The sequence below is a fragment of the Trachypithecus francoisi genome, unplaced genomic scaffold (genome assembly GCF_009764315.1).
Source record: "Trachypithecus francoisi isolate TF-2019V2 unplaced genomic scaffold, Tfra_2.0 Lachesis_group8, whole genome shotgun sequence".
Classification (NCBI taxonomy): Eukaryota; Metazoa; Chordata; class Mammalia; order Primates; family Cercopithecidae; genus Trachypithecus; species Trachypithecus francoisi.
In genome coordinates, this window is record NW_022681473.1 from 60339857 (window position 1) to 60356660 (window position 16804).

General features: G+C 38.3%; 2 protein-coding genes and 1 pseudogene across 2 annotated transcripts in view; 2 read left to right on the top strand and 1 right to left on the bottom strand.

Moving 5' to 3' along the window:
- UBQLNL (ubiquilin like) overlaps positions 1-16804 on the top strand; it is a 114163-nt gene that overhangs the window by 34694 nt on the left and 62665 nt on the right.
- On the top strand, positions 2845-3512 carry LOC117081705 (annotated as a pseudogene).
- LOC117081701 (olfactory receptor 52B6) lies at positions 8782-9792 on the bottom strand. The gene has a single exon (XM_033207975.1). It carries the CDS (start codon positions 9790-9792, stop codon positions 8782-8784), a length of 1011 nt encoding a protein of 336 aa, XP_033063866.1.

The window sequence follows — 16804 nt, forward strand, 5'->3', positions numbered from 1 at the left end:
GCATGCAACCACAGGTGGAACTCAAGTGCTCAGACTGAGGAGTAGGGACTGAATTAAGAAGGGACATCATGTGGCAGAATTCAGGATCTAATCAGATCGAGCCCTTGCAACACCCCAAGGCAGGATCCAATCAGATGATGCCTCCCAGCATCACCTCATTGCAAGATCCAATCAGATCATACCTCATTAATCATTTCTTCTGTCTCCTTGCTGGTCTACTTGCAATAAAGCTTTGCTTTCCTCAAAAGGTGCCATGGTATTGGCTTGTATGTATGTCAAGAGGCAAGCCCATTGATTGCTCAGTAACAGTATATAGTATTAGTGTTTATTTGCCCACCAATTTGTTTATTCTCCTTTATTACTTATCTTGATGAATGGTACAACTCGCCTTTTTAGTTCCCTTAGAAACAATGAACTCCTACATTCTTTCCTCTTCCTCATCCCAACATTCAATTTTTGCCCTTTTAATTTATCCTTTTGAAGAAGTTTTGTCCATTTGATTTATTTCTCTCCATCTTTACTGTCACTATCTTGTACAGATGCAAGTAGATCATTCCTATAGTCCACTAATTTGTCTTTATAGACATATAAAATGAACACATGCTGAAGATTTATTTAGTTAATTAAGGAGAGAATCAGCAAGATAGTGTAACCAACCCAAAGGAGAATTTAAAAACACACATAAACATAGGCGATCAGAAAGACTTGCAATGAATTTACAAAGAGAGGAAAACAAGTCAACATCCACAATAGAATCATCATATACATGTCTATTTGAGACAATTAATTTGAATTTCTATGGGCAAAATCACTTCCATGATTTTCAGCTCAATATAATTTACATAATAAATTGTATTAAGCTCAAAGACAATAGAAAGCTAAGAAAACTCAGAAGAGTACACCAGATGAGTAAGCATTTTTTTATTTTAAAATCTTTTGGCCGGGCGCGGTGGCTCAAGCCTGTAATCCCAGCACTTTGGGAGGCCGAGACGGGCGGATCACGAGGTCAGGAGATCGAGACCATCCTGGCTAACACGGTGAAACCCCGTCTCTACTAAAAAAATACAAAAAATTAGCCGGGCGAGATGGCGGGCGCCTGTAGTCCCAGCTACTCGGGAGGCTGAGGCGAGAGAATGGCGTAAACCCGGGAGGCGGAGCTTGCAGTGAGCTGAGATCCGGCCACTGCACTCCAGCCTGGGCGACAGAGCGAGACTCCGTCTCAACAAAAAAAAAAAAAAAAAAAAAAAAAAAAAAAAAAAAAAAAAAAAAAAATAAAATCTTTCATACTTTTTCTTTTAAGATTCCATCTACAGTGACTATTTGACCAGTTTAGAATACAAACAAATATACTCCACTATATTTATTATAACCTCTCAGCTTGGATTTTTGAGGAAAAGAAAAACTTCAGTTGTCTGAGATGGGTATGATAAAAATGTGTGGCAGGGGGCCGGGTGCCCTGACTCACGTCTGTAATCCCAGCACTTTGGGAGGCCAAGGTGGGCAGATCATCTGAGGTCAGCAGTTCAAGACCAGCCTGGCCAACATGATGAAACCCCATCTCTACTACAAATATAAAAAAATTAGCCAGGCGTGGTGACATGTGCCTGTAATCCCAGCTACACGGGAGGCTGAGGCAGGAGAATCACTTGAACCCAGGAGGCGGAGATCGCAGTGAGATGAGATCGCGCCACTGCACTCCAGCTTGGGCAACAAAGTGACACTCCATCTCAAAAAAAAAAAAAATTTGTGGGCAGGTAGAAGGAGTTATCAAAAGTTTTCTAATATGGAACATACACTCTAGGATTGTTTAATTCTAATCACAATTGATGTGAACATAGACATGTAAACAAGTGCTTTTTAAAAAATTTCTCATTAATAAAATTAGTATAAAGAAAGAAAGAAGGTGACCATGTAGGTTGTGACACCTGGAAACTAAAAAAAAAAACCAAAAAGGTCTTCATATGGTCTTGTTTGGGGTTAAAAATTAAAATAATAAGGGGATTGAGGACGGTGAGTTTTGAAAAACTTCAACTGGTCGGTCATGGAGGCTCATGCCTGTAATCTCAGCACTTTGGGAAGCTGAGGTGGGTGGATCACCTGAAGTCAGGAGTTCGAGACCAGCCTGGCCAACATGGTGAAACCCCATCTCTACTAAAAATACAATGAACCAGGAATGGTGGCTGGCACCTGTAATCCCAGCTACTTGGGAGGCTGAGGCAGAAGAATTGCTTGAACCCGGGAGACAGAGGTTGCAGTGAGCAAAGATGGCGCCATTGCACTCCAGCCTGGGCAGTAAGAGCAAAACTTCATAAAAAAAAAAAAAAAATAAATATATATATATATATATATTAAAACATTCATCCAATTGAAATGGTAAAGACGTCCAAGGGATTCTACTATGGTCTAAAAGTTTGTGCTGCACCCTTTCCCCCCAAAATTTGTATGTTTAAACTTCATCACCATTGCAATAGTGTTATGAGGTGGAGCCTTTGGTAGGTGGCTAGGTCATGAGGCTAGAGCCCTCATGAATGAATTAGTGCCCTTATAAAAGAGGCCCAAGAGAAATCTTTTCATCCCTTTCTCCATGTGAAGACACAGCTAGAAAGCACCATCTATGAATCAGAAAGTGGGCCTTTACCAGATGCTGAATCTGCTGGCACCTTGTTTTGTACTCCCCAGCCTCCAGATATGAGAAGTAAATTTCTGTTGTTTATAAGTTATCTAGTTTCTGATATTTTGTTATAACAGCCCAAATGGACTGGGATAGGTTTAGAATATGTTACTCCAAAATGTACCACTGCGGCATAAGAATTCTTTTAAGCTGCCCGCTCTGCAGACGCTGCCGTGGAGGAAAACCCTGTACTATTAGCCATGGTCAACCCCACTGTGTGTTCTTTGACATTGCCGTGGATGGCGAGCCCTTGGGCCACGTCTCCTTCGAGCTATTTGCAGACAAGTTTCCAAAGACAGCAGGAAATTTTCATACTCTGAGCACTAGAGAGAAAGGATTTGGTTATAAGGGTTCTCGCTTTCACAGAATTATTCCAGGGTTTATGTGTCGGGGTGGTGACTTCACACACCATAATGGCAGTGGTGGCAAGTCCATCTATGGGGAGAAATTTGATGATGAGAACTTCATCCTAAAGCATACAGGTCCTGGCATCTTGCCCATGGCAAATGCTGGACCCAACACAAACAGTTCCCAGTTTTTCATCTGCATTGCCAAGACTGAGTGATTGGACGCAAACATGTGGTCTTTGGCAAAGTGAAAGAAGGCATGAATATTGTGGAGGCCATGGAGCACTTTGGGTCCAGAAATGGCAAGACCAGCAAGAAGATCACCGTTGCTGACTGTGGGCAGCTCGAATAAGTTTGACTTGTGTTTTATCTTAACCACCAGATCATTCATTCCTTCTGTAACTCAGGAGAGCACCCCTCCACCCCATTTGCTCACAGTATCCTAGAATCTTTATGCTCTCGCTGCAGTTCCCTTTGGGTTCCATGTTTTCCTTGTTCCCTCCCATGCCTAACTGGATTGCAGAGTTGAGTTAAGTTTATGATTATGAAATAAAAACTAAATTAAAAAAAAGAATTCTTTTAAGCTGAAGGTAATTGAGAAAAAGCAGACACAGGATGAGCTCTCTACCCTCCTCCTAGCTGCCCAAAAGCTAAACACAAATTCCTCTTGTGACGGTGACCCCCTACCCTTGACTTACACTTCTCTGTTATTATCAGAAAGAGAATAGCAACCTATCACCAGAGACAATATGGCATTGAGAAAGAGTCTATACAAACCTTACTAATTAGCCCTTATCCTCCATTAGTTTCCACCACATTTTTACTTTCCTACAGTTTGCTACTCTTAGAAGCCTAAAACTTTTTTGGTCACTTTTTAAAAATGTGTTGTTCTTTTGTTAAGATGCTATGTAAACCAATGTTCTAGCCACCCCTTTGAATTAGTTATCAATTGATTTCTCCCATGTTAATGCACATATTAATAAATGTGTTTGTTTTTCTCTTATTAATCTGTCTTTTGTCAGTCTAATTTTCAGGGACCTGGCTGGAGAACCTAGGAGGGTAGAAAAAAGGTTTTTCTTCTCCTATGCCTTCATTCATTTGAGCATTCTCAGGGATGATTGTGAATAACACTCTAGATGATGTTAGGGGAAGATTCAGACAGAGACTTGGGGGAGTGTTAGGGACTCAGTGAAAAGAAATGTCTCAAATCCCTAGATATTTTTTTCTATAAATTTAGTTACACCCTCTAAGTCAAATCTCCCTTATTTAATCTCTCACTCAGGGTCTCAACCTTCAATCTATAAGACGAGGCCCTTTTATGGTATCTCTTACATGAAACTGCTTCTTACATAAAAAAATGACAGATTCTTCTTTTGATTCTAAATAAGTACAGATTACCTTTGTGGAGATAGCATCAGGCAATTATGTTTTTCACTTTTTACTTTATACTAACAGAATGTGTTAATTTTGTAATGAAACTATAATAACAAAAGAAGCTATAGAAGAAAATCTTGATCTTGAAATAAAGAGAAACATAATGAAACTAATTTTATAAATATGGAGACTGGCAAACACAAAAATTAAAAATTTCTCTTGAAATTACTTGTTGACTTATCTATTGAAAAGCAAATTGGAAAATATATTTTTGGTATATGCTTCTATGTTTTGCATGTATTCTGCTCGATTTTTTATTTTGTAAAGGATTAATATAATTTATATATCAAATCTTAAAATCAGATCAAGAAAACTAGAGAAAAATGGAGAAAGATAATTCAAAGAAGATAAAATATAGATATGAATTATTAAAATATAGCCTTTTTAAAAATTCAAAGTAAAAGAACAATGTGATAATATCACAAGTGGTACTGTTCAATTGCTATGAATTTACCTAGCTAATATTTACAGACAATTTGGCACTATTTATCAAAATTTTAAATATGCATGATCTGTGATCTAGATGTCCCACTTTTAGGCATTCAGCTAGTGGAAATACAGTTCTACCAGAGGTGCACACAAATATACCTGAAATAAAGTATATTCTAGCTATTTTATATTAGTAAAAATTTTGATAGCAATAAAGTATCCATTCATATACCAGTTATTTATTTTCTTATATCTATCTAATCTCATTATAAACAAAACAACCTCTGAAGCAGGTATTATTACTCTTTTTTTTACAGAGAAGATAACTGAGACTTAAAGAGGATAATTACCAAATTGCCCGTGACAAACAGTTAAGTAGTATGTACTGAATATGGTGACTACAATCTAACCCGCCCGTGTGATTATAACGCCTTTTTGTAACTTGGTAAAAGTTAAGTTTTTATACTTTAGTAAGCATAAGGGTGTGGATTTGAAACCTAGGAATTCAGACTCTGTTTAGGTTGTTTCAAATATTTTTGTGTTACAAAAATGATGTCATAATGACTAACCTTGTACACATCATTTTGTAATAAGGAGGCATATATGAAATGTAACTCCTGTAAATGTGATTTCTGGATCAAATAATACATTCATACACATTTTGTTAGACGTTTAAAAATTCTATTGTACGGTCTATCCATAAACAAAGTATGAGAGGCTTCTAACATTATAGCCAGCACAGGGTTTTAATCCTTTTAACTTTTACTAATCTGACAGGTGGGAAATAGTACCTTGGTATAGTTTTTAATGTATTTTCTCTTATTAATAATAAGCAAAGCATATTCTAATGATGTATCTGTTCTTTATGTTTATCAGGCTTTTGATCACTTTTTTCCTCTACATTTTGAGGAACTTTTATATATTAGAAAAAGCAAGCATTTTATCTATAATATAACTTGAAAAGATTTCAATTTGTCATTGACTTTTGTCTCTTTGCTTATGATTTTTTTTTTCCCATGAAAGAAAGGGAGGTATATTTCTTATTAGAAAATCATAGAGAAATTCCTGTGGAAGAGACATATAAACAGGGAAATGAAGGAAAGGTGGGAATAAGTCATATAAAGATACAGGAAAAGGATGTTTCAGGAAACAGGAATAACAAGCACAAAAGCCTAACAAGGAAATGAGCTTGGTGTGTCTGTAAAACAGCAGTGAAGTTTATGTGTCTTCAGTGGCATAGTTGTATTTAAAGAAATCTCTGCAATTTTTTAAAAAATACATTTAATTTTGACTTGTTAGAATTATATTTGATTGAATTTAGTTATTGTAAATATTAGATTAAAATATTTTTCTGTTTTATTCTTGTCTTCTTTTTCCTATTCCTCCTTGTAGAAGCAAAATTTGAGTATGATACACAATCTGGTTAGGTCTCAGGACAACCATTCGGAGTGTTGGATGAGCCATTCATTAATAATAATTGAAACAATAATACAAATAAAGCTATCCTTTGTAGAGCACTTATTTATATGGAAAGTGCTGTTTTAAGATGGTTATATATTTATTTCTCATTAAATCATTAAGAGAAAGTTATTATTATTATTTCTGTTTTAAAGATGAGAAAGTTGCTGGATGCGAGAGCTCAGGTCTGTAATCCCAGCACTTCGGGAGGCCAAAGCAGGCAGATCACCTGAGGTCAGGAGTTCGAGACCAGCCTGGGCAACATGGCAAAACCCCACTTCTACTAAAAATATGTAAATTAGCCAGGTATGGTAGTGCAGACATGTAGTACCAGCTACTGGGGAGGCTGAAGCACAAGAATTGCTGAAACCTTTGAGGTAGAGCTTGCAGTGAGCCGACAGCAGGCCACTACACTCCAGCCTGGGCAACAAAGCGAGGCTTTGTCTCAAAAAACGAAAGAAGAAAAAAGTTGAGATACAGAGAAGTAAAGTAACTTGCCCAGACTCATACAGTGAGTAAATGGAACAGTCATTTCCAACACAGTCAATTTCAAAAAGATCTAGAACTCAAAACTTGATCACCACTTCTTACAGTTTTCTCTTCCACATAATAAGGATGCTAATGACTCCTCTCTCTAATTTTTTTTTTTTTTTTTTTTTGAAGCGGAGTCTCGCTCTGTCGCCCGGACTGGAGTGCAGTGGCCGGATCTCAGCTCACTGCAAGCTCCGCCTCCCGGGTTTACGCCATTCTCCTGCCTCAGCCTCCCGAGTAGCTGGGACTACAGGCGCCCGCCACCTCGCCCGGCTAGTTTTTTTTTGTATTTTTAGTAGAGACGGGGTTTCACTGTGTTAGCCAGGATGGTCTCGATCTCCTGACCTCGTGATCCGCCCGTCTCGGCCTCCCAAAGTGCTGGGATTACAGGCTTGAGCTCTAATTTTTATCATCATTGTCTTGAGGATGCAGAGAGCTATGTGGAAACAAAAAGGTGGAAATGAACTGAACATTCATTGAATGCTTATTATGCAATTGATACGTAATGTTATATTATTCTCATCTTCAAAGTTGAGCAGAAAATTAAGTTCATGAATATTATGCAAACTCTCAAGCTTATTGAACAAGTAGTACATCTTACTTTTAAATCCATGTCTCCTGGCACCTAGCACAATTCTCTCCTCTATGTGGCACTGAGTTCCAGTGTCTCCCAGGAGGAAGAACTCCTGCAAAGAAGAATGAGTCTAGAGCAAAAAAGTGATGTTACATTTTTTTAAAGAAGAATTTTATACAGATAAACTCATATTACATATTTGCCAGGAGAGGGTTCTCATGCTTTGGGGCAATATGATAAAAAGCCTTCAAAATAATCTTTTCTTTCTCAAGAAGTGCACACTCTAGACAGGGAGTTAAGACACAAACATGGGTTTTCTAATAAAACAAGAAGCAATATATTAATGATCCAACAAAACAGTGATTTAGATGAAAAATGGGGCAGAATCTCAAATGATGGCTCTTTCACTGTGGGCTTAGTATAGGAGTGGGCAGGGTTGAGATGTGAACTATGTTTTCAAGAATAGTTTGGTCTTGGGCTAAAATTCAGGTTGAGTTCCTCTTCTCAATCTTAGAGAACTTCAGCTTAGGCTAATTCCTGATGTTAATAGTTATTATTGAGTAAGTTATTAAATAACATATAGATGTTTATATTTCTTTAACTATTAAATAATACATACATCCATAGATATTAGATATGAGTAGGTATTTTTATTTCTAATTTTAATGATGAATATAACTTTCAAATACAAAGCATATTTGGATGGATAGGAGGCCTATACAATTGTCTACATTTCAGGGAAAACTTTGTCCAGAACAGGTAATGGTTAGTTCAGAATTATTTGATAAAAGTTGATAAATGGATATGTCCACCTATTTATGCTGCTGCTGTGTTAGTATCTCTGAACATGGGTATATACATGTATGTGATCATGAATTAGTGCAACTGGTAAGAAAAATATCATCCCATGAGACTATAAATTCTTAGACATGACAGTTCTCAGGGGTTCCCATCATGAGAAAGATGTTGAACTGACAAATGTCAAAATTATATACAAGTGATTAAGAACAAATTAGGAAGCCAATGTAAGCAGTTAGAAAAAGGTTTCAGTTAGACTGTAAATTTGGTTTTTACATTTCCCTTAATTAGCTAGTTTTTCTTGAGGTGGTGGGAAATCAGATTGCATTTCAATAGTAACGGTAAGAGGATTAGATCGATTTTGCTAAAGATTTCCAATAAAAGAAATCAGAGGTGGGTTTGAATAGATGACATATTTAAATAAATTGGAAGATCGATGAGAATAACACAGGGATAATTGGAAAATGTAGAGGCAAGAATGGGCTAAATATGGGACAATTGATAGGTATAGAAAAGGGTTGAGACTAAGTTGAAAGCCTTTATTTAGATCCTTTGGCAAGATTTGAAAACATCTGCTTAGCCCCTTCCAGTATTTGCTTGGTCCTCACTCCATAAATAATGGGATTGAGCATAGGAGGAATGACAACGTAGAGGTTGCCCAGGAGAATATGGATATAGCGTGGGATGCTTCTCCCACCAAACCTATAGGCAAAGACAGAAAAAAGGGCAGGGACATAGAAGAGTAGGATGACACAGACATGGGATCCACAGGTATTCAGGGCCTTGGAGCGGGCATCTTGAGAAGGGAGGTGGAAGACTGCTTGGAGGATGTGGATGTAGGAAACCGTAATAAGGATGATGTCCAGGCCTGTGGAGAGAAGAGCAGCTGCCAACCCATACCAGACATTGATGGAGATATCAGAACAGGACAGGTGGGCAAAGCCCATGTGCTCACAAAATGTGTGTGCAATGATGTTGATCCGGCAATAGTGCAGGCGCTTGAGGAGAAAGATGGATGGAAACGTAATGTTGAAGCTGCAGCTCAGGGCAGCAGTGGCAATCTTCCCAATGACCTTGCTTGTGAGGATCGTGACATATCGCAGGGGGGAGCAGATGGCCACATAGCGGTCAAAGGCCATGGCCACTAGGACAGCAGAGTCAGCCACAAAGAGGAAGTGAATGAAGAACATCTGAGTGAGGCAGCCATCAAAGGAAATGTGGCTATAACCTAGCCACAAATTGGCCAGGGCCTTAGGCATGGTGGTGGCAGAGAGCAAGACATCAGCATTGGCCACCATGGATAAGAATATGTACATGGGCTCATGCAGGATTGCCTGGGAGAGGATGACACAAATTAGGATGCCATTGCCTGCCAGGGCGGCAATGTACATGATGCAGAAGGGGATAGATAACCAGATGTGTAGGTGCTCCAGCCCAGGGATGCCAGTGAGGAAGCAGCCTGCTATGCGAGTGTCAGAGTTGTTCACAGCAGCTATGCTGTTAGCAGAAAAAAGGGCCATGATTTTATGCAGAGTCCTCACCTGTGCCATAGGGAAAAAAGAGCTTCAGATTTTTGAACACATTAGCAGAATGTCCATAAAAACAAACAACCACAAGGTCTGCATATACTTAGAGGCCCGATGACAGTTATGGCCTCTGCACACAGGCGTATCTCTACAGATAATCACACACAGGCTCTGCACACAGCCACATTCTCTCTAAATAATTACACATGGGCTCTGCACAGTTACAGGACCTGCCCACAGACAGGCTCTGTGTTCCTACTCAGAAGCCCTCCACACAACTTTAAGAACTTCAGGAAACTAGGCCAGGCACAGCGGCTCACGCGTATAATCTCAGTACTTTGAGAGGCCGAGGCGGGTGGATCATGAGGTCAGGAGTTCAAGACCAGCCTGGCTAAGATGGTGAAACTCCATCTCTGCTAAAAATCCACAAAAAAAAAAAAAAAAAAGAAAAAAGAAAACAGAAAAAAAAAAAATTCAGGAAACTAAAGGGCTCAAAAACATTGCCAGACTCAGCACAGTACCATAGGTCCTGAAAAGAACAGGGATAGGTAGAACATCAAAACCAATCTCTACAATCTCTTTGGGCATGTGAACTGTAATGAGCTCTGCAAAAGCCCCAGGCCCTGCAGAGAGGACTGCAGTCCTACAACAAGAGGACTAAGCAACAATATGCTTAGCAGATTATATGAAAGAGTAAGGTTGGGGGTGGTGGGTATTGTCAACCCTGTATCCCTTTTTCCCTAGGCACAGATGAAGGCTACCTTAAGGCAGCTATGGCATTTAGAAAGAACACAGGAGAGAGTGTGAAAAAACCTGGGTCAGAGTTTTGCCCTGTTAACTATTGGCTGCATGATCTTGGACAAGTCACTTCTCTGAGTAACAATTTTCTAATTTTTAAAATGAGCATAATTGTTTTGTTGGTATATTAAGCTAAATTTTCTCTGTGGAAGGCTTATTAAATTGCGTGTGACTTCCTGAGTCACCTCTGTGACTGTGAAATGTGGCACTATCATCCAGAGCAGAAAGGAAGGTGTAGGACGTTTCTGAAGCTTGGTCTCCACAGCATCATCAGTGAACTTGTAAATTCTTCGGCCCTACCACAAACCTACGGATGAGAAAACCTAGCGTTGGGATAACAATCTGTGTTTTAGCAAGCTCTCTAGATGATTCTGATTCATGCTGAAGTTTGTGAACCACTGATGTAAGAACCTATTGAGCTTTCTTCCCTATCTACTCTAGATGTCTATCATTTCCGCCAGGATCATTTCTTTTTAGTACCCATTGATTTCTGCTGCATCTGTAAATCCTCAGACTTCAAATAAATCTAACTAGTGTTATCCTCGGCTTACATAGTCAGGATGTGAAAAAAATGACACAATCACATAAGTAGTCTTTAGTACATATTAGAACAGATGATTCCTCCTCAGTCCTATTAAACTATTCTCACAATGAATATATGACTTTATTTATTTATTTTTTTTGAGATGGAGTCTCGCTCTGTCACCCAGGCTGGGGTGCAATGATGTGATCTTGGCTCACTGCAAACTCCACCTTCTGGGTTCAAGTGAGTCTCCTGTCTCAGCTTCCCGAATAACTGGGATTACAGGTGCCCACCACCATGCCCGGCTAATGTTTTTTGTATTTTTAGTAGAGATGGGGTTTCACCATGTTGACCAGGCTGATCTTGAACTCCTGACCTCAAGTGATCCACCTGCCTTGGCCTCCCAAAGTGCTGGGATTACAGGCGTGAGCCACCATGCCTGGCCTATACGACTTTTATCACTGCCCAAATTCTGTTTTTCTCTCTCCACTGAATGTTTCTCTTTTGTAACTCACATTTCAAGACTATCAGGAACATATCCCTCATATTATTCCCTTCCTGTAAATTTATTTATCTCTGCATCCATCCTGCCCTCATTTCCTCCAGTCCCAGAGAAAGAGGTGCTAATATCTTTTATATTTTCCAATGTTTCCTTTATCATAGCTGCAATGTATTTTACTTTACCTAAATATAAGAAAAGTTTCTTGAGTAATTTTTTGGAGGTGCTGGGAAATGAACCTAGGGCCTCATGTATGAATGTTTAACTTATTAGATTCTTTTAAAAACAACCTTATACACAGACAAACATACATATACATTCATATGTGTACATATGTACATATGCATGTATATACATGTATTTATGTGTGTATGAATGTATGTAGCTATATCGTCAAAAATAATTTCCCCACCTATTCTCTGAGCTTCCTTTCTTTCCTACCACTTCAGGGACTTTGTTTCATCAATTATTCTCTCTCTTTATCTTCAGCTTCTCCTAATTTCCTGGATCTTTATTAAAGAACATTCAAATCTTTTTAACCTGAAGACAAGCAAAAAATTAAAAACAACTATAATAAAAACATTTCATTCTACTAAACTCTCTTTTAAATTACAGTTTTGTCTCTCTTCTCTCCTTTAAAAATCATTCTTCCATGAAAGACCACTTTTGACTTTGATTTCTCTACCTTCCACCGGTTCTTCTCTTGTACCCTGGTCTGATCCTGCTCTCATTAAAGTCATCTCTCTCCCTGCAGAATTGTTTACTGTTTGTTTTTCTTAATGGTCTGTAGCCATCCTCTTCTCACTCTTTCCTCTCTCTGGCCAATTTTGTCTACTACCTTGGCTCCACTTATGTGCTAATATCTCCCAAATTTACATTGCCATTATGTTGCTTTCCAGGCTCTAGATCCACTTATCAAAAGACCTCCCAACTGGTCTCCTAGTCTGCAGTTCTAGTCTCTAAACCATTCCTCACAATTAAACAATGTTCCCAAAAGATAATTTTGCATATGCACTATCTTGATTATGGATAACTCCCATTGCCTGAAAGATTCCTGCAACTAACACACACACACTGTCTCTCCCTCCCTTCTTTCTCTTTTCTCTACTCATACCAGAAAGCATGTAGGCCCCTGAAACTACTCTTTTTTTCCTGTGGTCTTTTATGCATTCCGCTTCTTCAACTTCCATCCTCCTCTTTAATATAGCCAGTCTATATTTCTCATCCAGAAAGACTTTTCTCATCCCTCCAAATGGCTGGATCAGCAACTTTCTCTGTACTATTGCATTCCCCTGCAGCCATCTCCCTTTCTCCCTCTCTATACTTACTTACTGTACTAAAATATTTTCAGTCCCACTGCATTGTGAGCTCTCTGTGAGACAGGACTATGCCTCATTTGCTATTGACTGGGTTAGAATTTACACTTATTAATGTTTAAAAAAAGGCAGAGGAGGTAAGTTCCCACTCACTCAGCCATGTAAGTTTACACTGACAACAACCAGTACCACAAAAATCACAGGTTTCTCATCATGGATCTTCTGTTCTCATGTTCTCTTCGTGTCTGTAGTTGGTGCCACCGTTGTGCTCATTCTTTCCACAGCACCCATCACTCATCATGTTCATCCTCTGCTACATGTTCCCACCTTTGTTGGTGAAATCAGTGCTTGCAAACACCTTTCTTCTCCAACTTGACTTCAGTTCTCCTCCTAAATAATGAACCTCCAAGGTAGCCTGTGTCCATCTGGTGTCTCCCTGTTCCCCATCCTAGTAATTTTTGTTTTCATTCCAATTCAGGCATCCACTAAAGTCTTCACACCTCAAAACTGAGCAACTCTACTTTAAGTGTCTATCTGGCAGCTCTTTTTAAAAAAGCCTTCCACTCCGTGTATACTTAATCCCCTTGTCGACGAGTTCCTCCTTTAGTTATCTTTGGAATATCCTGTCTTTTCTAATGTATCTTTTCCGATTAAACATCTCTCGGCCACCACAGAAATTTACATCTTTTAGAGTGGAATCAGGTCAGAGATAGACTATTCAAAGTTAAACACAAAATTAAATACATTAACTATAAGAATGGAAGCAGATTTTATTTACTTTCGCTTGGCTTTAGGCTTCAACTCTGCAAGTCTGAGTTCCTTGGTTAGAAACTTGAATAATACTGACCACATTTAATGCCCGCAGTCACTAACAATTCCTTGTCCTGGCTCATATTCCTGGTTTTCATTCTTAGGCAGTATATTTTTGTTTGATAAATTCGTATATATGATCTATTACAAATCTAGGCAGTTTCTATTAGAATTTTTTTGTCATCTGTTGACTTATCCTTTATCGGGTTCTCAAAATATGAATATTAGTTCCAAACCTTCTCTTCCTTCCTCTCCTCCAAGACCCAGTACAGCAGATGGGCTGATCTCTGCAATGACAGAGAAATCGAGACCATCAAGCAAACATTCCTTTATCTTCTTTTGTCTGTACTCTGGCAATCTTCCTTCATACTCTAATTCTCTTCCATTTTTTTTTTTTTTAATGGGAGAAATTATCCCCCCTACTATTTTAGTACATTTCTACCATCTGTTTTTGAATCCTTTACCTGACTCCTCTGTCCAGGAACTTGACCCATTTATCCCTTATGCATGATCTCCCATATGCTGTAGTTTCGTTTCCACTGTTCCTCAATGTCTGAGGATATAATCTATCTGTAATTTATGATTCTTGCATGCTCCTTGAGAGCCAAGGATTATTTACTCATCAAGTCTCTCCAACCTTACCTAGAAAGTGGCCCTCCAAACTGCCCTTCTTCCACTCTACCCCTCAGGAAAACACAATTCATTCCAGCTACCCCTGCCCATTATTCTCTCTGTCCCTCTTTGAACATTGCCAATTTCTCATCCTATTCCTCCATATCAATACTTCCTCTTTATCCTAAAAATATCTGACCCAGACTTACCTCCCTGATGTCATCTGCTCAGATTCACAGCTTCTCAATTCCACAATTCATACACAGCGCTGGCTTCCTTAACATACAGAATCGAATCTCAGGTCTTGTCTCATACAGTGTTTATTCCCTCCTGTCCTCTGGGAGCAGGGATTCTCCTGCCTCTGTATATCTTTCCCTTTCTCAGCTCTAATTTCCTCCCCTGCCATCAGGGCCCATTTCGCCCTCCCGTTCAACACAAGGATCCAAGCCACATGGTATATGCTTTGGTATAGAGCCAGATAGAAGAGATTATTGATAGACACTCTTAATATCTGAAGAAGGGAAGAGCTCAGCAACAACTCAGAGGCTCTTGGCCTGAGAGTGTTCATTAAATTTGTTTTTGCATTTCCTGTTTCAATACTAGTTGTTTTCCATGTCTTCAATTCCACCTTTTTTTCTCTTTTCCTAGTGTTCTTCGTAAAGTCTTTTTCTCTTGGGGTTTTTAAATTTATCACCTTCTTTGTGTCTGTCTGAAAACCCAGGTTTCTTTTTTACCTTAGAGCTTTTCCTTTACCCCTCCACTGCCCCTAAACATCTATTACATTCATATATTATTCTAAAGGGAGGGATGTACAGGGATTATTACCCCTGTCTTGCTCACTCAAACATTTGACAATGCCTGATTGATCCCTTCATTGGGTCAGCATTTGAGATCAATAGATGAAGAAATCATGCCTCCTTACCATGAACAGTTATCATTAATTGCAATACAGCAGTGAGTACAACTTGCTGTGAGTCCAGAATCCAGATAAATAATTCATCTGGTATAGCTAGGGGAGGCTTCACAGAGTATCAAATTGTAGTTAGTACGAGAGAGAGTATGTAAGGTTATTGTGACTGCTTAATTGAAACAATGAATATAAAAGAACTTTAAGGATGAAATAAATGATAATGGCAATGCTTTCAAGAATGTAGACTAAGGGGTAAGAAGAAAATAATAACACTAGAATCATGACAGAAATAGTAAAGACTAATATTCAGGGTACAATAAATTGTATCAATCTGTCTCAGAACCTTTCAAAATTAAGATGAGTTCTTTTTCTGGGCCAGGCTTAACTTAGTTTTTCTTTCTTTCTTTTTTTTTTAATTGAGATATAATTCACTCACCATAAAATTTACTTTTTTAAAGTGTAAAATTCAGTGGCTTCTGGTTTATTCACTAGGTTTTTCGACTATTACTACTAATTCCAGAACATTTTTTATACCCCAAGGAGAATCTCCCTGCTCATTAGCAGTCACACCACATATTTCCCTCCGCCTTGGCCTCTGGAAACCACTAATCCATTGTCTGTCTTTATAGATTTTCCTATTCTGGACATTTCATATAAATCAAATCACAAAATTGTGATCTTTCAATGTGGTTTATTTCTCAGCAACTGTTTTCAATGTTCACCTATTTTGTAGCATGTGTCAATACTTAATTCCTTTATATGCCAAATATCTGATTGCATGGATATGATGCATTTTATTTATCCACCCTTGGATTGATGAACATTTGGTTTATTTTCATTTGGGGGATGCTATTATAAATTGTGAGGCTATAAAACATTTGTGTGCCAGTTTCTGTGTGGATATGTTTTTATTTCTCCTGGGTTTATATCTAGAAGTGGAATTGCTGGATTATATGTTAACTCTAATTGAGTTTAATTGTTTGAGGAATGCTAGACTGTTTTTCAAAGTGGTTGTACCATTTTGCTTTTCCACCAACAGTGTATGAGGATTATAATTTCTCCACATCCTCGCCAACACTTGCTGTTACCTGAAACTTTAAATCTACATATCTTAGTAAGTGTGAAGTGATCTCTCATTGTGGTTTTGATTTGCATTTCTTTGATTATTTGCTTATGGGTTCATTGCCATTTCCATACCTGCTTTGAGAAATATCTATGAACATTTTTTGCTTATTTGCAATATTTGACTTTTTATTATTGAATTGCAAATATGGCAAAGGTTGCTTATTAATTCTAGATAAAAGACCCTTCTCAAATATATGATTGGCAATTTTTTTTTATTCTGAGTGTCATTTTTTCACTTTCTTAGTGGTGTCCTTTGAAGAATAATTTATTTTTTAATTTTGATGAAGTACAATTTATCTGTCTTTTCTTTCGTTGCTCATGCTTTTGGTGTCATATCTAAGAATACTTTGCCAAATCCAAGGTCATGATGTTCTCCCGCCTTATGTTTTCTTGTAGTTTTATAATTTTTGCTCTTTGTTTTGTATATTGACTTTGATTGTTAT

What these genes read in the sequence shown, in the direction of transcription:
- LOC117081701 (XM_033207975.1), bottom strand. Translation starts at nt 9,792, where the DNA reads ATGGCACAGGTGAGGACTCTGCATAAAATCATGGCCCTTTTTTCTGCT.